This window comes from Dicentrarchus labrax, unplaced genomic scaffold (genome assembly GCF_905237075.1).
Source record: "Dicentrarchus labrax unplaced genomic scaffold, dlabrax2021, whole genome shotgun sequence".
NCBI classification, from domain to species: Eukaryota; Metazoa; Chordata; class Actinopteri; family Moronidae; genus Dicentrarchus; species Dicentrarchus labrax.
Window position 1 is genome coordinate 1,637,457 of NW_026136719.1, and position 25,586 is coordinate 1,663,042.

The following is a 25,586-nucleotide window of genomic DNA, read 5'->3' on the forward strand; positions in this document are numbered from 1 at the left end:
TCTCTACAACCTTCCTGTGAGGAGAAACATGCTCATTAGACCAATGTCTAATGTTGCACTCAAAAGGACTTTTCACGGGGAGGGGGACAACAGGGGATGCGGCAGTTGGTACAAACACGTGACGACCTGCAGCTGGCCACCCCTGGCCCCCCTCCTCACCCCCCTCTTGTATATAAATACCCAGCCTGCCCACTCCTCAGTCCCACTTGCTTCTCACAGCTCGAGCACACTACATGGAAGAATAGAGACAGAGAACACTCACTCTAACAACACTTTTACACCTACAGAACAAGCTAACCTGAAGAAGGTCTATTCTTAGACCGAAACGTCGTTTAAAGCTTGTTCATATCCTCAATTTAAATATTCTCATTTTTTTATTTTTCATTTTTTATTTTCTACCACCTTTCTTTTACTCACCAACGGCCCAGAATGCGTGGTGAGAACAGGGAAGAGGACTGGACGGTGGTTTCCTACCGGCGTGACCGCTACAGGCAGCCCCGGGGGGAAAGGCCCAGACCCCGCTCAGCCCAGTACCACTCTCGCCAACGTTACCAGGCCACAGGGCAGCGTCCCAGCTATGCCTCTGTTGTCAGAGGACATGGACGGAGGGACGACTACCCACAACGCTACCGTTCCACGGAGCATGGCCAGAGGCCACAATTTTTTGACAATCCGGGAAGCCGCAGGGCCCCGTACAACCAACCTGCAAGACACAACACAACATGGAACACAGGGAGAAACACATGGAACACAGGGAGAAACACATGGAATTCAGGGAGAAACACAGGGAGAAATACAGGAAACACAGGGAGAAACACATGGAACACAGGGAGAAACACATGGAATTCAGGGAGAAACACAGGGAACACAGGGAGAAATACAGGAAACACAGGGAAAAACACATGGAACACAGGGAGAAATACAGGATACACAGGGAGAAACACAGATAACACAGGGAGAAATACAGAGGAAACAGGGAGAAACACAGGCAACACAGGGAGGAACACAAGCAACACACGTGGGGGAAAGAGGGAGAGAAACAGGAATGGGAACAGACAACAGTCTGATGACCCTGATTTTGGAATTAAGGCCAGGATAATGAAAAAAATCATTACATTGGCCCACCACCTGAAAAATGTTTCGACCGATAAGCCCCCCCCAGCAATCCATAAATTAACAACTAATTTGGCCACCACGATTAAACCGGCCAGCCCCAGTGAGGGGGCCCGTCTCCTCATTGAGAGCAATGCCAAAAACTGGGAATATACAACAATCCTTATTCTCAGGGACCACTACATTGACTCCATTGATAAGGAGTTTAACACCTTATCTGCATTGCCCAAACGTGATTGGCCTGCCCCCTTTCAAGTGGCCTCCACCTGGGCAAAGAGACACCTGGGTAGGAGACTCCAGGCTGAGACTCTGGAGCAGGTGGAGGCCCTCATGGTCGTGCAGCTCGACCCAGACACGGATGGGGGAAAGCCTGACTGCCCGCCACCACCCCCTGCCACAGCTCCGCCACCTGTGTTCGAGAAACAAAAAACACAAACACAACACAGTGTTCAGGCACAAATCCACATCAACGAGGACAACAGGGAATTGGTGGCACTGGAAACACGGGCCCACTCACCAGTAACACCAGCCCCCCCTCCTCCTCCTCCTCCAGCGGCCTCCCTGGACCTCCTCGGCTTCTTTCAGCAGCAGCCGAGGCCCCAGAGAGTCCTGAGGTTAGCGCCTGCGGCACGTTTACCTGCAAAGGGAGAGGAAAAAAATGACAACTTACCCAAAAATCCTCCTCCGGCGACGACGGCTGCCCCCGCGGTGGTTGCTGCTCCTGTGCAGCTGGCCGCTCCGGCGACTCCTCCCTTGCAGCTGGACGCTCCGGTGCCGGAGGCTGCTCCAGTACAGCTTGCCGCTCCAGCGCCAGCGGCTGCTCCGGGGCAGTTGGCCGCTCCAGTGCCAGCAGTCTCTCCAGCGCTAACAGCCGCTCTGGCACCGACAGTTGCTCCTTTAAACCCGTGTGTGGTCCACAGCCCAGACTCCATCACCTGCCTCTCGGGTGACGGGGATCTGGGAGAGCCCCATAAAGGCCCGTTTGAGGCCTCCACCGCTCAGTCCACTCCGGTTAAAGTCAGGAGCCTTAGAAGAGCAACCCAGAGCAGACTCACGCTGCGGCCTAGACCGACAGCGCCGACCCCAGTGCCTATGCCCAACACCAGGAGACCTACAAAACACATTAACACACAGAACAAAATACAGGATTGGGGCCTCAGCATTGGCAAAGAGTGGGCCTTTATTGGAGACTCCAACTTGGCCAAAATGCCTCCATTTGAAAGCACCAACTTACAAATTGACAGCTACCCAGGAGCGACATTAGCACATGCTAAAACGCTAATGGATAAGGCCACCACCTCCACCAAATTAGAGAAATTGGTCCTCTCTTTTGGCATAAATAACAGAAACGCTGCATCCAAAACAATCCTGACACAGCAGCTATTAGCCACAGTGGAGGCAGCTGAGGCTAAATTCCCTCAAGCGGCCGTTTGGGTCCCTTTAATCAATTATTCCCGTCACTTACCTCTCAAAGAGCAGTCCTGCCTGGTCCACCTGAACGCACAAATCCAAAAAAACTGCCTCTTCATCCCCAGACTGCCCTCCAAATCTTTTGAAACTGGAGCAGATAACATACACTGGACAAAAGCCACCGCCAAACACATGTTTGACCACTGGACGGGGTATTTAAAATGCTCATCCCCATAAGCCTGCACTCTCAGGAGGGGTCAAAAAATGTACTGGTGTTATCACAGACATTCAAATTAACCCAGGCCCAGTTCACACTTCTGGACAGGGGCCTCTCTTTCATCCCCACTAGGGGGAGCCAGAGCAACATCATTGAGCAAAGCAGATGGGACCTGCAGCAATATCATAGGAGAATCAAACTCCAGGTTTATTTTCAAAACAAAAAAGATGTGATTTTCACCCCCTTTACCCAAAAATCTGATTGGAGCCCCCCCCTGTCTAAATTGCCACCAGAAATCACTGACCTCATCCAAACGGATGTTCATTATTTTGAAAACAATTTCCAGCCAATCTCAATCAGGAACAATTTGAACCAGGAGGAAATTGAAGCCCTCAAGGAACTAAAAGAAAACAAAAATATCATTATAAAACCAGCAGATAAAGGCAGTGCAGTAGTGGTGATGGACAGGGAACAATATTTATTTGAGGGCAACAGACAGCTAACAGACAAAAAATATTATTCTGTCCTAAAGGAACCAATCTACCCTGAAACTAAAAAAATGGTGCAACCAATTATCCAAGCATTATTAGACAAAAAATTTATCAACAAAAAACAATACACTTACCTGCTGGGCAATCCGATCCCCCGGCCCAGACTGTTTTACCTGCTGCCCAAGATACATAAAGAGCCCTCAAAATGGAGTGTCCCCTTTGAAATCCCACCTGGGAGGCCTATTGTCTCTGATTGTGACAGTGAGACCTACTACACGGCCCAATTTATTGATTATTATATCAATCCACTTTCTAATAGACACTTCGGCTATCTCAAGGACACTTACCACTTTGTCAATACGGTTAAACAACTCCATATCCCCCCCAACTCCATCCTGTTCACTATGGATGTTGACAGTTTATACACCAATATTGACATTGATGAAGGCATACAGGCCATAAAAAACATATTCTCAAAATTTCCAGACAAAAAGAGACCTGATAAGGAACTATTACAACTCCTTGCAATCAATCTGAGGAGAAATGATTTTGAATTTGACAACAAATTTTATTTACAAATTAAAGGCACTGCCATGGGCAAAAAATTTGCACCGGCATATGCCAACATCTTCATGGCCGAATGGGAGACCTCCGCCCTGGCAGCCTGCAACAAAAAACCATTACATTATTTTAGATATCTGGATGACATCTGGGGGGTCTGGCCCCACTCTATGGAAGAATTTGACCAATTTGTACTCACCTTGAATAATCACAACCCGTCCATCACACTGAAGTCCACCACTAGCACCACGTCGGTCGACTTCCTGGATACCACCACCTACAAGGGCATCAATTTCCAGCATACAAACAAATTAGACATTAAAGTTTTCTTCAAAGAAACAGACACCCATGCCCTGCTCCATAAGACCAGCCACCACCCCAAACACACATACAGGGGCCTATTGAAATCACAATTACTCCGTTTCCACCGTATCTGCACCCACAAAAGCGACTTCATGGCGGCCACAAAAACGCTTTTCAGAGCTCTCGCCACCAGGGGCTATGTACGCTCCTTCCGGCGGAAGGCCCTCACCACCTTCCTGGAAACAAAACCAGTAGACACGTCTGATGTACTCCCCTTTGTCACCACCTATTCCAAGCCAGCAATCGCTCTGTGCAGAAAAATCAAGGAAAATTTTCAACAAAAAATCATTGATCCAGGACTCCTAAACAACCACAGATTCATAGCAGCCTATAGGAAAAACAAAAACCTCCAGGACTATCTGGTGGCAGCTAAAATTAAGCCCCTATCGACCTCAAAACCCAGAGGCTATGGCCAATTTTTCAAACATGCCACTTGGATCCGCAGCCATGTCAATAAAACAGTCCATAAGACTATGGCATGTGGAAATCCACACTCCAAAAATTGCGTGTATCTTATTTCATGTCTCATGTGCGGCCTACAGTATGTGGGCGAGACCAGAAACACGCTTTTACAGCGGTTCACCCAACACCGCTACAACATCCAGAAGAGGAGGGAAACCCACACGCCTCTGGTCAGCCATTTTCTGGCCCATGGATGGTCGTCTGTCCGGGCCACGATCATCCAGATGGACCCCAGCTGGAACGCCACACAGAGAACCCGAGCTGAAAGGACATGGATAAGAAAATTAGAAACATTACACCCCAAAGGCCTCAACCTCAAATAAGAGCTTTCCTTACCTGGAGACCAATGTCTAATGTTGCACTCATCCCTATTCCTATCGGGTAACCCTAACCCTAGCTTCCAAATGGCTGGCTGGCAGGCACGCTGACTGGCACACTCTTGACATGTCTATCACTCCAAATAACACCTTTCCCAGTAGCCTTACCCTGAACCTAACCACTCCCACACTTGCCTACACACAACCAACCACCTCAGACACTCCAAAACAGTCAACATACAAACCTGTCCCAATCCACTCCAAATGGCCCCAAACGTGCTCCTAAACACTTTCTGAAAAATCCCATACTAGGGCTGACACTTTGAAATTTTCCAACAACCCATCGCCCCATTCACAATGAATGGACACACTCAAACGGGAATAACTCCGGAACCGAACGTCGCAGACACTTGGAAACGCGCTCCGTCTGCCATAATCCGACCCTTCTGAACACGCAGGACTTGTCCCCGAGTCTCTACGACCTACGGTTGCCGAGATACAAGGATTTTCACCTCTATTTCCGGAATTACGCCCACTTCCGGTTATCACCGGAAGTCGAGACTGACACCCAAAGAAGCGGAAGGAAAAAATGAACAGATTGAACCTGCTTTGAACTCTCTACAACCTTCCTGTGAGGAGAAACATGCTCATTAGACCAATGTCTAATGTTGCACTCATCCCTATTCCTATCGGGTAACCCTAACCCTAGCTTCCAAATGGCTGGCTGGCTGGCTGGCTGGCTGGCTGGCACACTCTTGACAGGTCTATCACTCCAAATAACACCTTTCCCAGTAGCCTTACCCTGAACCTAACCACTCCCACACTTGCCTACACACAACCAACCACCTCAGACACTCCAAAACAGTCAACATACAAACCTGTCCCAATCCACTCCAAATGGCCCCAAACGTGCTCCTAAACACTTTCTGAAAAATCCCATACTAGGGCTGACACTTTGAAATTTTCCAACAACCCATCGCCCCATTCACAATGAATGGACACACTCAAACGGGAATAACTCCGGAACCGAACGTCGCAGACACTTGGAAACGCGCTCCGTCTGCCATAATCCGACCCTTCTGAACACGCAGGACTTGTCCCCGAGTCTCTACGACCTACGGTTGCCGAGATACAAGGATTTTCACCTCTATTTCCGGAATTACGCCCACTTCCGGTTATCACCGGAAGTCGAGACTGACACCCAAAGAAGCGGAAGGAAAAAATGAACAGATTGAACCTGCTTTGAACTCTCTACAACCTTCCTGTGAGGAGAAACATGCTCATTAGACCAATGTCTAATGTTGCACTCATCCCTATTCCTATCGGGTAACCCTAACCCTAGCTTCCAAATGGCTGGCTGGCTGGCTGGCTGGCTGGCTGGCACACTCTTGACAGGTCTATCACTCCAAATAACACCTTTCCCAGTAGCCTTACCCTGAACCTAACCACTCCCACACTTGCCTACACACAACCAACCACCTCAGACACTCCAAAACAGTCAACATACAAACCTGTCCCAATCCACTCCAAATGGCCCCAAACGTGCTCCTAAACACTTTCTGAAAAATCCCATACTAGGGCTGACACTTTGAAATTTTCCAACAACCCATCGCCCCATTCACAATGAATGGACACACTCAAACGGGAATAACTCCGGAACCGAACGTCGCAGACACTTGGAAACGCGCTCCGTCTGCCATAATCCGACCCTTCTGAACACGCAGGACTTGTCCCCGAGTCTCTACGACCTACGGTTGCCGAGATACAAGGATTTTCACCTCTATTTCCGGAATTACGCCCACTTCCGGTTATCACCGGAAGTCGAGACTGACACCCAAAGAAGCGGAAGGAAAAAATGAACAGATTGAACCTGCTTTGAACTCTCTACAACCTTCCTGTGAGGAGAAACATGCTCATTAGACCAATGTCTAATGTTGCACTCATCCCTATTCCTATCGGGTAACCCTAACCCTAGCTTCCAAATGGCTGGCTGGCTGGCTGGCTGGCTGGCTGGCACACTCTTGACAGGTCTATCACTCCAAATAACACCTTTCCCAGTAGCCTTACCCTGAACCTAACCACTCCCACACTTGCCTACACACAACCAACCACCTCAGACACTCCAAAACAGTCAACATACAAACCTGTCCCAATCCACTCCAAATGGCCCCAAACGTGCTCCTAAACACTTTCTGAAAAATCCCATACTAGGGCTGACACTTTGAAATTTTCCAACAACCCATCGCCCCATTCACAATGAATGGACACACTCAAACGGGAATAACTCCGGAACCGAACGTCGCAGACACTTGGAAACGCGCTCCGTCTGCCATAATCCGACCCTTCTGAACACGCAGGACTTGTCCCCGAGTCTCTACGACCTACGGTTGCCGAGATACAAGGATTTTCACCTCTATTTCCGGAATTACGCCCACTTCCGGTTATCACCGGAAGTCGAGACTGACACCCAAAGAAGCGGAAGGAAAAAATGAACAGATTGAACCTGCTTTGAACTCTCTACAACCTTCCTGTGAGGAGAAACATGCTCATTAGACCAATGTCTAATGTTGCACTCATCCCTATTCCTATCGGGTAACCCTAACCCTAGCTTCCAAATGGCTGGCTGGCTGGCTGGCTGGCTGGCTGGCACACTCTTGACAGGTCTATCACTCCAAATAACACCTTTCCCAGTAGCCTTACCCTGAACCTAACCACTCCCACACTTGCCTACACACAACCAACCACCTCAGACACTCCAAAACAGTCAACATACAAACCTGTCCCAATCCACTCCAAATGGCCCCAAACGTGCTCCTAAACACTTTCTGAAAAATCCCATACTAGGGCTGACACTTTGAAATTTTCCAACAACCCATCGCCCCATTCACAATGAATGGACACACTCAAACGGGAATAACTCCGGAACCGAACGTCGCAGACACTTGGAAACGCGCTCCGTCTGCCATAATCCGACCCTTCTGAACACGCAGGACTTGTCCCCGAGTCTCTACGACCTACGGTTGCCGAGATACAAGGATTTTCACCTCTATTTCCGGAATTACGCCCACTTCCGGTTATCACCGGAAGTCGAGACTGACACCCAAAGAAGCGGAAGGAAAAAATGAACAGATTGAACCTGCTTTGAACTCTCTACAACCTTCCTGTGAGGAGAAACATGCTCATTAGACCAATGTCTAATGTTGCACTCATCCCTATTCCTATCGGGTAACCCTAACCCTAGCTTCCAAATGGCTGGCTGGCTGGCTGGCTGGCTGGCTGGCACACTCTTGACAGGTCTATCACTCCAAATAACACCTTTCCCAGTAGCCTTACCCTGAACCTAACCACTCCCACACTTGCCTACACACAACCAACCACCTCAGACACTCCAAAACAGTCAACATACAAACCTGTCCCAATCCACTCCAAATGGCCCCAAACGTGCTCCTAAACACTTTCTGAAAAATCCCATACTAGGGCTGACACTTTGAAATTTTCCAACAACCCATCGCCCCATTCACAATGAATGGACACACTCAAACGGGAATAACTCCGGAACCGAACGTCGCAGACACTTGGAAACGCGCTCCGTCTGCCATAATCCGACCCTTCTGAACACGCAGGACTTGTCCCCGAGTCTCTACGACCTACGGTTGCCGAGATACAAGGATTTTCACCTCTATTTCCGGAATTACGCCCACTTCCGGTTATCACCGGAAGTCGAGACTGACACCCAAAGAAGCGGAAGGAAAAAATGAACAGATTGAACCTGCTTTGAACTCTCTACAACCTTCCTGTGAGGAGAAACATGCTCATTAGACCAATGTCTAATGTTGCACTCATCCCTATTCCTATCGGGTAACCCTAACCCTAGCTTCCAAATGGCTGGCTGGCTGGCTGGCTGGCTGGCTGGCACACTCTTGACAGGTCTATCACTCCAAATAACACCTTTCCCAGTAGCCTTACCCTGAACCTAACCACTCCCACACTTGCCTACACACAACCAACCACCTCAGACACTCCAAAACAGTCAACATACAAACCTGTCCCAATCCACTCCAAATGGCCCCAAACGTGCTCCTAAACACTTTCTGAAAAATCCCATACTAGGGCTGACACTTTGAAATTTTCCAACAACCCATCGCCCCATTCACAATGAATGGACACACTCAAACGGGAATAACTCCGGAACCGAACGTCGCAGACACTTGGAAACGCGCTCCGTCTGCCATAATCCGACCCTTCTGAACACGCAGGACTTGTCCCCGAGTCTCTACGACCTACGGTTGCCGAGATACAAGGATTTTCACCTCTATTTCCGGAATTACGCCCACTTCCGGTTATCACCGGAAGTCGAGACTGACACCCAAAGAAGCGGAAGGAAAAAATGAACAGATTGAACCTGCTTTGAACTCTCTACAACCTTCCTGTGAGGAGAAACATGCTCATTAGACCAATGTCTAATGTTGCACTCATCCCTATTCCTATCGGGTAACCCTAACCCTAGCTTCCAAATGGCTGGCTGGCTGGCTGGCTGGCTGGCTGGCACACTCTTGACAGGTCTATCACTCCAAATAACACCTTTCCCAGTAGCCTTACCCTGAACCTAACCACTCCCACACTTGCCTACACACAACCAACCACCTCAGACACTCCAAAACAGTCAACATACAAACCTGTCCCAATCCACTCCAAATGGCCCCAAACGTGCTCCTAAACACTTTCTGAAAAATCCCATACTAGGGCTGACACTTTGAAATTTTCCAACAACCCATCGCCCCATTCACAATGAATGGACACACTCAAACGGGAATAACTCCGGAACCGAACGTCGCAGACACTTGGAAACGCGCTCCGTCTGCCATAATCCGACCCTTCTGAACACGCAGGACTTGTCCCCGAGTCTCTACGACCTACGGTTGCCGAGATACAAGGATTTTCACCTCTATTTCCGGAATTACGCCCACTTCCGGTTATCACCGGAAGTCGAGACTGACACCCAAAGAAGCGGAAGGAAAAAATGAACAGATTGAACCTGCTTTGAACTCTCTACAACCTTCCTGTGAGGAGAAACATGCTCATTAGACCAATGTCTAATGTTGCACTCATCCCTATTCCTATCGGGTAACCCTAACCCTAGCTTCCAAATGGCTGGCTGGCTGGCTGGCTGGCTGGCTGGCACACTCTTGACAGGTCTATCACTCCAAATAACACCTTTCCCAGTAGCCTTACCCTGAACCTAACCACTCCCACACTTGCCTACACACAACCAACCACCTCAGACACTCCAAAACAGTCAACATACAAACCTGTCCCAATCCACTCCAAATGGCCCCAAACGTGCTCCTAAACACTTTCTGAAAAATCCCATACTAGGGCTGACACTTTGAAATTTTCCAACAACCCATCGCCCCATTCACAATGAATGGACACACTCAAACGGGAATAACTCCGGAACCGAACGTCGCAGACACTTGGAAACGCGCTCCGTCTGCCATAATCCGACCCTTCTGAACACGCAGGACTTGTCCCCGAGTCTCTACGACCTACGGTTGCCGAGATACAAGGATTTTCACCTCTATTTCCGGAATTACGCCCACTTCCGGTTATCACCGGAAGTCGAGACTGACACCCAAAGAAGCGGAAGGAAAAAATGAACAGATTGAACCTGCTTTGAACTCTCTACAACCTTCCTGTGAGGAGAAACATGCTCATTAGACCAATGTCTAATGTTGCACTCATCCCTATTCCTATCGGGTAACCCTAACCCTAGCTTCCAAATGGCTGGCTGGCTGGCTGGCTGGCTGGCTGGCACACTCTTGACAGGTCTATCACTCCAAATAACACCTTTCCCAGTAGCCTTACCCTGAACCTAACCACTCCCACACTTGCCTACACACAACCAACCACCTCAGACACTCCAAAACAGTCAACATACAAACCTGTCCCAATCCACTCCAAATGGCCCCAAACGTGCTCCTAAACACTTTCTGAAAAATCCCATACTAGGGCTGACACTTTGAAATTTTCCAACAACCCATCGCCCCATTCACAATGAATGGACACACTCAAACGGGAATAACTCCGGAACCGAACGTCGCAGACACTTGGAAACGCGCTCCGTCTGCCATAATCCGACCCTTCTGAACACGCAGGACTTGTCCCCGAGTCTCTACGACCTACGGTTGCCGAGATACAAGGATTTTCACCTCTATTTCCGGAATTACGCCCACTTCCGGTTATCACCGGAAGTCGAGACTGACACCCAAAGAAGCGGAAGGAAAAAATGAACAGATTGAACCTGCTTTGAACTCTCTACAACCTTCCTGTGAGGAGAAACATGCTCATTAGACCAATGTCTAATGTTGCACTCATCCCTATTCCTATCGGGTAACCCTAACCCTAGCTTCCAAATGGCTGGCTGGCTGGCTGGCTGGCTGGCTGGCACACTCTTGACAGGTCTATCACTCCAAATAACACCTTTCCCAGTAGCCTTACCCTGAACCTAACCACTCCCACACTTGCCTACACACAACCAACCACCTCAGACACTCCAAAACAGTCAACATACAAACCTGTCCCAATCCACTCCAAATGGCCCCAAACGTGCTCCTAAACACTTTCTGAAAAATCCCATACTAGGGCTGACACTTTGAAATTTTCCAACAACCCATCGCCCCATTCACAATGAATGGACACACTCAAACGGGAATAACTCCGGAACCGAACGTCGCAGACACTTGGAAACGCGCTCCGTCTGCCATAATCCGACCCTTCTGAACACGCAGGACTTGTCCCCGAGTCTCTACGACCTACGGTTGCCGAGATACAAGGATTTTCACCTCTATTTCCGGAATTACGCCCACTTCCGGTTATCACCGGAAGTCGAGACTGACACCCAAAGAAGCGGAAGGAAAAAATGAACAGATTGAACCTGCTTTGAACTCTCTACAACCTTCCTGTGAGGAGAAACATGCTCATTAGACCAATGTCTAATGTTGCACTCATCCCTATTCCTATCGGGTAACCCTAACCCTAGCTTCCAAATGGCTGGCTGGCTGGCTGGCTGGCTGGCTGGCACACTCTTGACAGGTCTATCACTCCAAATAACACCTTTCCCAGTAGCCTTACCCTGAACCTAACCACTCCCACACTTGCCTACACACAACCAACCACCTCAGACACTCCAAAACAGTCAACATACAAACCTGTCCCAATCCACTCCAAATGGCCCCAAACGTGCTCCTAAACACTTTCTGAAAAATCCCATACTAGGGCTGACACTTTGAAATTTTCCAACAACCCATCGCCCCATTCACAATGAATGGACACACTCAAACGGGAATAACTCCGGAACCGAACGTCGCAGACACTTGGAAACGCGCTCCGTCTGCCATAATCCGACCCTTCTGAACACGCAGGACTTGTCCCCGAGTCTCTACGACCTACGGTTGCCGAGATACAAGGATTTTCACCTCTATTTCCGGAATTACGCCCACTTCCGGTTATCACCGGAAGTCGAGACTGACACCCAAAGAAGCGGAAGGAAAAAATGAACAGATTGAACCTGCTTTGAACTCTCTACAACCTTCCTGTGAGGAGAAACATGCTCATTAGACCAATGTCTAATGTTGCACTCATCCCTATTCCTATCGGGTAACCCTAACCCTAGCTTCCAAATGGCTGGCTGGCTGGCTGGCTGGCTGGCTGGCACACTCTTGACAGGTCTATCACTCCAAATAACACCTTTCCCAGTAGCCTTACCCTGAACCTAACCACTCCCACACTTGCCTACACACAACCAACCACCTCAGACACTCCAAAACAGTCAACATACAAACCTGTCCCAATCCACTCCAAATGGCCCCAAACGTGCTCCTAAACACTTTCTGAAAAATCCCATACTAGGGCTGACACTTTGAAATTTTCCAACAACCCATCGCCCCATTCACAATGAATGGACACACTCAAACGGGAATAACTCCGGAACCGAACGTCGCAGACACTTGGAAACGCGCTCCGTCTGCCATAATCCGACCCTTCTGAACACGCAGGACTTGTCCCCGAGTCTCTACGACCTACGGTTGCCGAGATACAAGGATTTTCACCTCTATTTCCGGAATTACGCCCACTTCCGGTTATCACCGGAAGTCGAGACTGACACCCAAAGAAGCGGAAGGAAAAAATGAACAGATTGAACCTGCTTTGAACTCTCTACAACCTTCCTGTGAGGAGAAACATGCTCATTAGACCAATGTCTAATGTTGCACTCATCCCTATTCCTATCGGGTAACCCTAACCCTAGCTTCCAAATGGCTGGCTGGCTGGCTGGCTGGCTGGCTGGCACACTCTTGACAGGTCTATCACTCCAAATAACACCTTTCCCAGTAGCCTTACCCTGAACCTAACCACTCCCACACTTGCCTACACACAACCAACCACCTCAGACACTCCAAAACAGTCAACATACAAACCTGTCCCAATCCACTCCAAATGGCCCCAAACGTGCTCCTAAACACTTTCTGAAAAATCCCATACTAGGGCTGACACTTTGAAATTTTCCAACAACCCATCGCCCCATTCACAATGAATGGACACACTCAAACGGGAATAACTCCGGAACCGAACGTCGCAGACACTTGGAAACGCGCTCCGTCTGCCATAATCCGACCCTTCTGAACACGCAGGACTTGTCCCCGAGTCTCTACGACCTACGGTTGCCGAGATACAAGGATTTTCACCTCTATTTCCGGAATTACGCCCACTTCCGGTTATCACCGGAAGTCGAGACTGACACCCAAAGAAGCGGAAGGAAAAAATGAACAGATTGAACCTGCTTTGAACTCTCTACAACCTTCCTGTGAGGAGAAACATGCTCATTAGACCAATGTCTAATGTTGCACTCATCCCTATTCCTATCGGGTAACCCTAACCCTAGCTTCCAAATGGCTGGCTGGCTGGCTGGCTGGCTGGCTGGCACACTCTTGACAGGTCTATCACTCCAAATAACACCTTTCCCAGTAGCCTTACCCTGAACCTAACCACTCCCACACTTGCCTACACACAACCAACCACCTCAGACACTCCAAAACAGTCAACATACAAACCTGTCCCAATCCACTCCAAATGGCCCCAAACGTGCTCCTAAACACTTTCTGAAAAATCCCATACTAGGGCTGACACTTTGAAATTTTCCAACAACCCATCGCCCCATTCACAATGAATGGACACACTCAAACGGGAATAACTCCGGAACCGAACGTCGCAGACACTTGGAAACGCGCTCCGTCTGCCATAATCCGACCCTTCTGAACACGCAGGACTTGTCCCCGAGTCTCTACGACCTACGGTTGCCGAGATACAAGGATTTTCACCTCTATTTCCGGAATTACGCCCACTTCCGGTTATCACCGGAAGTCGAGACTGACACCCAAAGAAGCGGAAGGAAAAAATGAACAGATTGAACCTGCTTTGAACTCTCTACAACCTTCCTGTGAGGAGAAACATGCTCATTAGACCAATGTCTAATGTTGCACTCATCCCTATTCCTATCGGGTAACCCTAACCCTAGCTTCCAAATGGCTGGCTGGCTGGCTGGCTGGCTGGCTGGCACACTCTTGACAGGTCTATCACTCCAAATAACACCTTTCCCAGTAGCCTTACCCTGAACCTAACCACTCCCACACTTGCCTACACACAACCAACCACCTCAGACACTCCAAAACAGTCAACATACAAACCTGTCCCAATCCACTCCAAATGGCCCCAAACGTGCTCCTAAACACTTTCTGAAAAATCCCATACTAGGGCTGACACTTTGAAATTTTCCAACAACCCATCGCCCCATTCACAATGAATGGACACACTCAAACGGGAATAACTCCGGAACCGAACGTCGCAGACACTTGGAAACGCGCTCCGTCTGCCATAATCCGACCCTTCTGAACACGCAGGACTTGTCCCCGAGTCTCTACGACCTACGGTTGCCGAGATACAAGGATTTTCACCTCTATTTCCGGAATTACGCCCACTTCCGGTTATCACCGGAAGTCGAGACTGACACCCAAAGAAGCGGAAGGAAAAAATGAACAGATTGAACCTGCTTTGAACTCTCTACAACCTTCCTGTGAGGAGAAACATGCTCATTAGACCAATGTCTAATGTTGCACTCATCCCTATTCCTATCGGGTAACCCTAACCCTAGCTTCCAAATGGCTGGCTGGCTGGCTGGCTGGCTGGCTGGCACACTCTTGACAGGTCTATCACTCCAAATAACACCTTTCCCAGTAGCCTTACCCTGAACCTAACCACTCCCACACTTGCCTACACACAACCAACCACCTCAGACACTCCAAAACAGTCAACATACAAACCTGTCCCAATCCACTCCAAATGGCCCCAAACGTGCTCCTAAACACTTTCTGAAAAATCCCATACTAGGGCTGACACTTTGAAATTTTCCAACAACCCATCGCCCCATTCACAATGAATGGACACACTCAAACGGGAATAACTCCGGAACCGAACGTCGCAGACACTTGGAAACGCGCTCCGTCTGCCATAATCCGACCCTTCTGAACACGCAGGACTTGTCCCCGAGTCTCTACGACCTACGGTTGCCGAGATACAAGGATTTTCACCTCTATTTCCGGAATTACGCCCACTTCCGGTTATCACCGGAAGTCGAGACTGACACCCAAAGAAGCGGAAGGAAAAAATGAACAGATTGAACCTGCTTTGAACTCTCTACAACCTTCCTGTGAGGAGAAACATGCTCATTAGACCAATGTCTAATGTTGCACTCATCCCTATTCCTATCGGGTAACCCTAACCCTAGCTTCCAAATGGCTGGCTGGCTGGCTGGCTGGCTGGCACACTCTTGACAGGTCTATCACTCCAAATAACACCTTTCCCAGTAGCCTTACCCTGAACCTAACCACTCCCACACTTGCCTACACACAACCAACCACCTCAGACACTCCAAAACAGTCAACATACAAACCTGTCCCAATCCACTCCAAATGGCCCCAAACGTGCTCCTAAACACTTTCTGAAAAATCCCATACTAGGGCTGACACTTTGAAATTTTCCAACAACCCATCGCCCCATTCACAATGAATGGACACACTCAAACGGGAATAACTCCGGAACCGAACGTCGCAGACACTTGGAAACGCGCTCCGTCTGCCATAATCCGACCCTTCTGAACACGCAGGACTTGTCCCCGAGTCTCTACGACCTACGGTTGCCGAGATACAAGGATTTTCACCTCTATTTCCGGAATTACGCCCACTTCCGGTTATCACCGGAAGTCGAGACTGACACCCAAAGAAGCGGAAGGAAAAAATGAACAGATTGAACCTGCTTTGAACTCTCTACAACCTTCCTGTGAGGAGAAACATGCTCATTAGACCAATGTCTAATGTTGCACTCATCCCTATTCCTATCGGGTAACCCTAACCCTAGCTTCCAAATGGCTGGCTGGCTGGCTGGCTGGCTGGCACACTCTTGACAGGTCTATCACTCCAAATAACACCTTTCCCAGTAGCCTTACCCTGAACCTAACCACTCCCACACTTGCCTACACACAACCAACCACCTCAGACACTCCAAAACAGTCAACATACAAACCTGTCCCAATCCACTCCAAATGGCCCCAAACGTGCTCCTAAACACTTTCTGAAAAATCCCATACTAGGGCTGACACTTTGAAATTTTCCAACAACCCATCGCCCCATTCACAATGAATGGACACACTCAAACGGGAATAACTCCGGAACCGAACGTCGCAGACACTTGGAAACGCGCTCCGTCTGCCATAATCCGACCCTTCTGAACACGCAGGACTTGTCCCCGAGTCTCTACGACCTACGGTTGCCGAGATACAAGGATTTTCACCTCTATTTCCGGAATTACGCCCACTTCCGGTTATCACCGGAAGTCGAGACTGACACCCAAAGAAGCGGAAGGAAAAAATGAACAGATTGAACCTGCTTTGAACTCTCTACAACCTTCCTGTGAGGAGAAACATGCTCATTAGACCAATGTCTAATGTTGCACTCATCCCTATTCCTATCGGGTAACCCTAACCCTGGCATAAATAACAGAAATGCTGCATCCAAAACAATCCTGACACAGCAGCTATTAGCCACAGTGGAGGCAGCTGAGGCTAAATTCCCTCAAGCGGCCGTTTGGGTCCCTTTAATCAATTATTCCCGTCACTTACCTCTCAAGGAGCAGTCCTGCCTGGTCCACCTCAACGCACACATCCAAAAAAACTGCCTCTTCATCCCCAGACTGCCCTCCAAATCTTTTGAAACTGGGGCAGATAACATACACTGGACAAAAGCCACCGCCAAACACATGTTTGACCACTGGACGGGGTATTTAAAATGCTCATCCCCATAAGCCTGCACTCTCAGGAGGGGTCAAAAAATGTACTGGTGTTATCACAGACATTCAAATTAACCCAGGCCCAGTTCACACTCCTGGACAGGGGCCTCTCTTTCATCCCCACTAGGGGGAGCCAGAGCCACATCATTGAGCAGAGCAGATGGGACCTGCAGCAATATCACAGAAGAATCAAACTCCATGTTTATTTTCAAAACAAAAAAGATGTGATTTTCACCCCCTTTACCCAAAAATCTGATTGGAGCCCCCCCCTGTCTAATTTGCCACCAGAAATCACTGACCTCATCCAAGCGGATATTCATTATTTTGAAAACAATTTCCAGCCAATTCCAATCAGGAACAATTTGAACCGGGAGGAAATTGAAGCCCTCAAGGAACTAAAAGAAAACAAAAATATAATCATAAAACCAGCAGATAAAGGCAGTGCAGTAGTGGTGATGGACAGGGAACAATATTTATTTGAGAGCAACAGACAGCTAACAGACAAAAAGTATTATTCTGTCTTAAAGGAACCTATCTACCCTGAAACTAAAAAAATGGTGCAACCAATTATCAAATCATTATTAGATAAAAAATTCATAAACAAAAAACAATACACTTACCTGCTGGGTAATCCGATCCCCCGGCCCAGACTGTTTTACCTGCTGCCCAAGATACATAAAGAGCCCTCAAAGTGGAGTGTCCCCTTTGAAATCCCACCTGGGAGGCCGATTGTCTCTGATTGTGACAGTGAGACCTACTACACGGCCCAATTTATTGATTATTATATCAATCCACTTTCTAACAGACACTTCGGCTATCTCAAGGACACGTACCACTTTGTCAATACTGTCAAACAACTCCATATCCCCCCCGACTCCATCCTGTTCACGATGGATGTCGACAGTTTATACACCAATATTGATATTGATGAAGGCATTCAGGCCATAAAAAACATATTTATAAAATTTCCAGACAAAAAGAGACCTGATAAGGAACTATTACAACTCCTGGCAATCAACCTGAGGAGGAATGATTTTGAATTTGACAATACATTTTATTTACAAATTAAAGGCACTGCCATGGGTAAAAAATTTGCACCGGCATATGCCAATATCTTCATGGCCGAATGGGAGACCTCCGCCCTGGCAGCCTGCAACAAAAAACCATTACATTATTTTAGATATCTGGATGACATCTGGGGGGTCTGGCCCCACTCTATGGAAGAATTTGACCAATTTGTACTCACCTTGAATAATCACAACCCGTCCATCACACTGAAGTCCACCACTAGCACCACGTCGGTCGACTTCCTGGATACCACCACCTACAAGGGGAGCAATTTCCAGCATACAAACAAATTAGACATTAAAGTTTTCTTCAAAGAAACAGACACCCATGCCCTGCTTTATAAAACCAGCCACCACCCCAAACACACATACAGGGGCCTATTGAAATCACAATTACTCCGTTTCCACCGTATCTGCACCCACAAAAGCGAATTCTTGGCGGCCACAAAAACGCTTTTCATAGCTCTCGCCACCAGGGGCTATGTACGCTCCTTCCGGCGGAAGGCCCTCAGCACCTTTCTGGAAACAAAACCAGTAGACACGTCGGATGTACTCCCCTTTGTCACCACCTATTCCAAGCCAGCAATCGCCCTGTGCAGAAAAATCAAGGACAATTTTCAACAAAAAATCATTGATCCAGGACTCCTAAATAACCACAGGTTCATAGTGGCCTATAGGAAAAACAAAAACCTCCAGGACTATCTGGTGACAGCCAAAATTAAGCCCCTATCGACCTCAAAACCCAGAGGCTATGGCCAATTTTTCGAACATGCCACCTGGATCCACAGCCATGTCAATAAAACAGTCCATAGGACCATGGCATGTGGTAATCCACACTCCAAAAATTGCGTGTATCTTATTTCATGTCTCATGTGCGGCCTACAGTATGTGGGCGAGACCAGAAACACGCTCTTACAGCGGTTCACCCAACACCGCTACAACATCCAGAGACGGAGGGAAACCCACACGCCTCTGGTCAGCCATTTTCTGGCCCATGGATGGTCGTCTGTCCGGGCCACGATCATCCAGATGGACCCCAGCTGGAACGCCACACAGAGAACCCGAGCTGAAAGGACATGGATAAGAAAATTAGAAACAATACACCCCAAAGGCCTCAACCTCAAATAAGAGCTTTCCTGATCTGGAGCAGGATGGCCCGTGCATGGAGCCTCGACACCGCTGCGCGGTGCCGAGACTCATCCACTTTCTCTATCCTAACACTCAAGCTGGACCTCTTGACCCATCCTGACTAACCCTAAATAAGAGGGTTAGGGTTAGGGTTAACTTTTAGATGTGACCAGGGTGAAAAATGAGGAACGCTTCACGAATTTGCGTAACCCTAACCCTAAATTTTGTTTTATGGAATCCATGTTTTTAAAGGATTAAAGTACTTTTACTTTTTTAACAGACAAGGAACCAGTGTTTTATCAGCGACTGTACTAACGGGACATCAGTCTCTTTCAAACGGATTTTAAAGGAAGCACCATGAGAAAGTGAGACAGAACAATGGACATACTGTGGTGAGTTTGTGGATTTTAGCAAATGTGTGCACACTGAAGACATTCCTCAAAAATTCACTACTTACTGGACTGTTTATCCAGAAGTGCCCTTTTTATCTGTTTTTATATGAGTCTGGGTGATGATAAATTAAAGAGGGAAAAACAAATTCCCCCTACCCACGGGAATCTACTCCCCTCCTTATTGGAAGATCTGGGCTCTTCGGAAACCTATAGCCCACCATCTGTACCTTTTTAAATCTTTTTTATAACACAGGTTCTCTCCCCCCTTTACAGCGGACCTACCTATTTTGTTTTATTCTTTTATTCCATCCCTTCTCTCCTTTTCTTATCTTTATTTCCTCACTATTTTTAACCTTACAGGCAACTCGTTTTTAAAAGAAAACTGTATTCAAAAAAATTTAATTTTCTCCTTACTTATTCCCCCCTCCTTGTTATTTCTACATTGGTTTTAAGCTCACTGTTTTGATTGTTTTTTAATTATCTTCTTTTATTTTGGTGGCTACTGCTGGCCCGTGGTTTGGTGCAGTAACCCTGTCCTTGCTGTGGAGGAACTAACGATTAGCTGGACTCTCCTATCACACAGTTTCTCCAACTTCACAGCAAACATGCCAATAACTACCAGTAACCGCTTTGCACCACTGGCTGCTCCGCCTGGGGGCGGGAGCGGTATAAGTCCGGATCCCTTGCCCTCCCTCCAGAGCGGGACAGTCTTCCTCCTACTTCCAATAAACCACCCACAGATACACATTTACAGACAAAGAAATATTTCAAATTACTCCAGGCCATTCATCACTCAGAAATCCTCAATACAACATTTTCTACGAACACATTTCCACTTCCACTTCCATTTCCAGGGGATGATGCGTAAGGTGCATAGGTTAACATCATTCATCAAACCATCATCCCCTAATGACAACCCTTACAATAAAGTTAAACTTAATACTGACACATGGATGCAAAACAACATGTTAATATTACGAGAACACTATGATGCTGTCATTGCTGTGGAGTTGGAGAACCCCACGCCCCTCTGCCAACAATCATTTGAAAAATCAGTCCAGTGGGGAAGAACGTGCTACAGGAGGAGGCTGACCTCCTCCTCTGTTAGAACACTGAGGGACCTGTTAATCAGGGGCCCCCAGACGGAGTTGAACACCTCCCCACCTCGCCTCTCCCCATTGGACTTTCCACCACTACCAGAACCAGCAGGCACTTCACTTTTTTTTACCAATCATCCCTGCACTCTCCCCCCTTCACTCCCTAAACCCTCTCCTCCCTCTATCTCTAACCTTAACTCCCCTCCAAAACCTCTGCTTCTCTTTCCACCCCCAACTCCCCTCACCCTCGCTCCCCTCCCCCCACTACCCAACAACCAGATAACTCGGACCCCTGTACGCCAGGGGGACCCGAACCGGGGGCTGGCATGGGGTGCCTGCAACCGGTCCAGCTGCCAAAGCGCAACCCGAGACGGTCTGTAAAGGTCGTCCTACACCAAGTCCCAAGGGAAAAACTACTCTGTCTCGGGGTGACACGGGTTGGTTCCCTTGCCTGCCCTCGACCTCCGGGTCCCCCCCTTCATTCTCCCCCTCACATAGTACCCACTACACATTACTCTGAGCAACCACAGTCCATCAGTAATGTTGCTCTACCCTGCAGTAATACTATTTCATCCTCTCCACCTACATATGAAATTACACCACACCAGCAGCAGAGGGAGCCAGTTCTATTGGCCACAGAGTCATCACATAGCCATCATTCTTAAAAAACTCACACCCATACATAACACACAACAGGTTGTCCTTTCTGTTGGACTCAACAACTGCCTCCAGGAACAGGAGCCTACCACCACCTGGAAGCAGTTGCAGCAGTTACTAAAAATCAGTCACTTCATTTTTCCTAACACCACCATTTACATCCCCATCATAAATTTCTCCAGCAGGTTGGACATTGAAAAGAAGGATCTACTCACCAAACTGAATCAACTGATAGCAACCAAATGCACGTTCCTCCCTGAAATTAACCCCCTTCTCTTTCAGATCTGTCCCAGGGACATCATCCACTGGACACCCAACACAGCACAACTCATCTTCAAATATTGGTTGCAACAGCTAAACTTGTAACGGGGGGCTATTGTTCAAATACAACCCCCCTCCACTCAAATATCACCAATCTTTCCTGCACACTCAGTTTAACAGCCGCACAGCTGGAGATACTGGAGAAAGGACTCACCTTCATTCCAATACCTAAACCTCCAACCCGGCCGGAGCTCAGGGGGGACCTCCACATCTTCCATAGGAGGCTTAAATTAATGGACCACTTTTATGGAGCACAGGGGCGGGAGCCTGTGCTTTTTACCAGACCGTCCCACTGGGAACCACACAGACAACATTTCACCAGAAATCAGATCATTAATAGACAGGAACACACACGCACTTAGGGAATGGCGCCCCCTTACACATAGATGGGCAAACATCACACAAACACAACAACACATTATTAAAACATTAGGTATTAACACACACATAGTTATCAAACCAGCAGACAAAGGGGGCGAAATAGTCATACAAGATAGAAACAATTACATTTTAGAAGTTAACAGACAGCTTAACAATACTACTTATTACAAACCACTCACACACTCATTACAATTAGAAACCCAGACTTTAATTAGGAACATTACTATACAACAGAGAATTCAACAATGCAAAACAAAAGAAATATCTGGATGGTCCGAGTGAGCTCAGGCCTCGCCTCTTTTACATCCTCCTAAAAATCCACAAGTCTCCTGAGACGTGGACGGTCCCTTCTGTTGTTCCGGTTGGTCGCCCTATAGTCAGTGACTGCGGCTCGGAATCATATGCAATTACAGATACATAGACCATTTTATCAATCCACTCTCCAAACTTCACCCTAGTTATGTTAGGACACATATGCATTTGTTAATACAATAAAACACCTCCAGGTACCCAGTCACACACTCCTTTTCACAATATAGAATCTTTAATCACCAACTGCCATCAACAGTTATCAGTGGCTCTCCAAGTTCAGGGACTTCTGCCAGTGTAAACTTAGAGATATGTTTAGACTGTTCTTCTGCTATCAATCTTCATCAGTTAACTTCAATCATTTCTTCATCGAAGCCATCAACCTGTCTATTAGACCCGATCCCAACTAGGCTGCTTAAAGAAGTTGTTCCCTTAATTGGCACTTCTTTACTGGATATGATTAATCTTTCTTTATTATCAGGATATGTACCACAGTCCTTTAAAGTAGCTGTAATTAAACCCCTTCTTAAAAAGCCCACTCTTGACCCAGGGGTTTTAGCCAACTATAGACCGATTTCTAACCTCCCCTTCCTCTCTAAGATTCTGGAGAAAGTAGTCGCCAAAGAGTTGTGTGACTTTCTACATAACAATAGTTTATTTGAGGATTTTCAGTCAGGATTTAGAGTTCATCACAGCACAGAGACAGCTCTGCTTAAAGTTAATAATGACCTTCTGATTGCTTCTGACAATGGACTTGTCTCTGTACTTGTATTATTAGATCTTAGTGCTGCATTTGACACCATTAACCATAATATTCTTTTACAGAGACTTGAGCATCAAATTGGCATTAAAGGAACCGCACTAAGCTGATTTAAGTCATATTTATCAGATTGCTCGCAGTTTGTACATGTTAACGATGAATCTTCAATAAATACTACAGTTAATCATGGAGTTCCACAAGGTTCTGTACTTGGACCAATACTATTTACTTTATATATGCTCCCTTTAGGAAACATTATTAGGAATCACTCCATTAACTTTCACGGTTATGCAGATGATACGCAGTTATATCTATCAATCAAGCCCGATGAAATTAATCAATTATCTAAATTACAAACATGTCTTCAGGACATAAAATCCTGGATGACCTGCAATTTTCTGATGTTAAACTCAGAAAAAAACTAAATTCTTGTTCTTGGCCCCAAAAACCTTAGAGACTCACTGTCTAAAGATATAGTTACTCTAGATGGCATTAACTTGGCCTCTAGCACCACTGTCAGGAATCTTGGAGTTATCTTTGATCAGGATTTGTCATTTAACTCCCACATAAAGCAGACCTCTAGGACTGCCTTCTTTCATTTACGTAATATTACAAAAATTAGACACATACTATCACAGACAGATGCAGAAAAACTAATCCATGCATTTGTTACTTCAAGGCTGGATTACTGCAACTCTTTATTATCAGGTTGCCCCAACAAGAACATTAAAATGCTCCAATTAATTCAGAACGCTGCAGCACGAGTACTGACAGGAACTAGAAAAAGAGATCACATCTCTCCTGTACTAGCTTCTCTGCACTGGCTCCCTGTAAAATGTAGAATAGAATTTAAAATCCTCCTCCTCACCTATAAAGCTCATCATGGTCAGGCCCCTTCATATCTTAAAGAGCTCATAGTACCCTATTACCCCACTAGAACACTACGTTCTCTGAATGCTGGGCTACTTGTGGTTCCTATAGTCTCTAAAAGTAGAACAGGAGCCAGAGCCTTCAGTTACCAAGCTCTTCTCCTGTGGAACCAGCTTCCAGTTGTGGTTCGGGAGGCAGATACCCTCACCACATTCAAGAGTAGGCTTAAGACATTCCTCTTTGATAAAGCTTATAGTTAGGGTTGGATCAGGTGAGTCCTGAGTCAATGGTGCACTGAGCTCCTCCCTTCCTCTCTCTTTATGCACTCATTCATGTCCCATTAATGCATGTTACTAACTTCACTTCTTCCCCGGAGTTCTTGTGCTTTCTCGTCTCGCAGGTTCTTATCGATCCTGGTGGAGCCTCCTGCCATGGTCCTGCTAGATTGCCATTGCCAATACTGTTGTTGCTGTGCACCTGTCTGTCTGTCTGTCTCTCGCTCTCTCTCTCTCTCTCACCCCAACTGGTCGAGACAGACGACCACCCACCTAGAGCCGAAGGATCTGTCCTAGGTTTCTGCCTTTTAACAGGCAGTTTTTTCCTTGCCCTTGTCGCCAAGTGCTTGCTCATGGTGGTACTGTTGGGTCTCTGTAATTAATTTTTTAAAGAGTTCGGTCTAGACCTGCTCTATTTGAAAAGTGTCCTGAGATAACTTCTGTTATGAATTGGCGCTATACAAATAAAATTGAATTGAATTGAATTTAATTGAATGTACAACAATACCATAGGAGATTAAAATGGGCCGCTTATTGTGGGTATGCGAATCAAAGGAAAAGTATGCCCTTCTACCTTAAATCCGAATGGGAACTGCAGGAGAAACTGTTGACAAAAGAACTCGTAGCACTGATTTCTAAGGATAAAGGGGATTTAGTAAGGCTAGCTAAGGTCCAGAATAAACCCAATCTGAGAGGGGAGGAAATAGAGGCCCTCAAGGAATTCAGACCACTGAAATCAATTGTTATTAAACCAGCAGATAAGGTTGCAGCGGTGGTGATTATGGACAGGAAGGATTATGTCCAGGAGGTGCTGAGGCAGCTTAATAATACTTCATATTATCAACCTTTGAAACGTCCTATGTATCTGCAAACGGCAATACCAGTGGGGGAGATCTTGGAGCAGTTGGTGGGGGATAAATATTTATCGAAATCTCAGTCGTTATACATCAAAGGGGAGATTACGCCCCCCCGACTGAGATATTTCTATTTATTTCCTAAGAT

General features: G+C 47.2%; 1 protein-coding gene and 2 long non-coding RNA genes across 3 annotated transcripts in view; 1 reads left to right on the forward strand and 2 right to left on the reverse strand.

Moving 5' to 3' along the window:
* Positions 1-286: 286 nt before the first annotated feature.
* LOC127351048 (uncharacterized) lies at positions 287-2,130 on the reverse strand. The gene is made up of 2 exons (XM_051378215.1): positions 1,784-2,130; positions 287-1,522 (listed from the first exon to the last, which is right to left on the reverse strand). The coding sequence occupies exons 1-2, from the start codon at positions 2,043-2,045 to the stop codon at positions 1,365-1,367; spliced, it is 420 nt and encodes a 139-aa protein (XP_051234175.1). The 5' UTR covers positions 2,046-2,130; the 3' UTR covers positions 287-1,364.
* A 1,555-nt stretch (positions 2,131-3,685) lies between these two features.
* Positions 3,686-19,613, reverse strand: LOC127351062 (uncharacterized). Its single transcript, XR_007880784.1, has 4 exons — positions 19,514-19,613; positions 4,779-4,931; positions 3,992-4,069; positions 3,686-3,895 (listed from the first exon to the last, which is right to left on the reverse strand). It is a non-coding gene; the product is annotated as an uncharacterized LOC127351062 (long non-coding RNA).
* Positions 19,614-24,040: 4,427 nt separating this feature from the next.
* The window catches only part of LOC127351053 (uncharacterized), a 33,759-nt gene continuing 32,213 nt past the window's right edge, over positions 24,041-25,586 (forward strand). The window contains exon 1 of the long non-coding RNA XR_007880774.1: positions 24,041-24,147. This is a non-coding gene — a long non-coding RNA (uncharacterized LOC127351053). The remainder of the gene's footprint in view (positions 24,148-25,586) is intronic.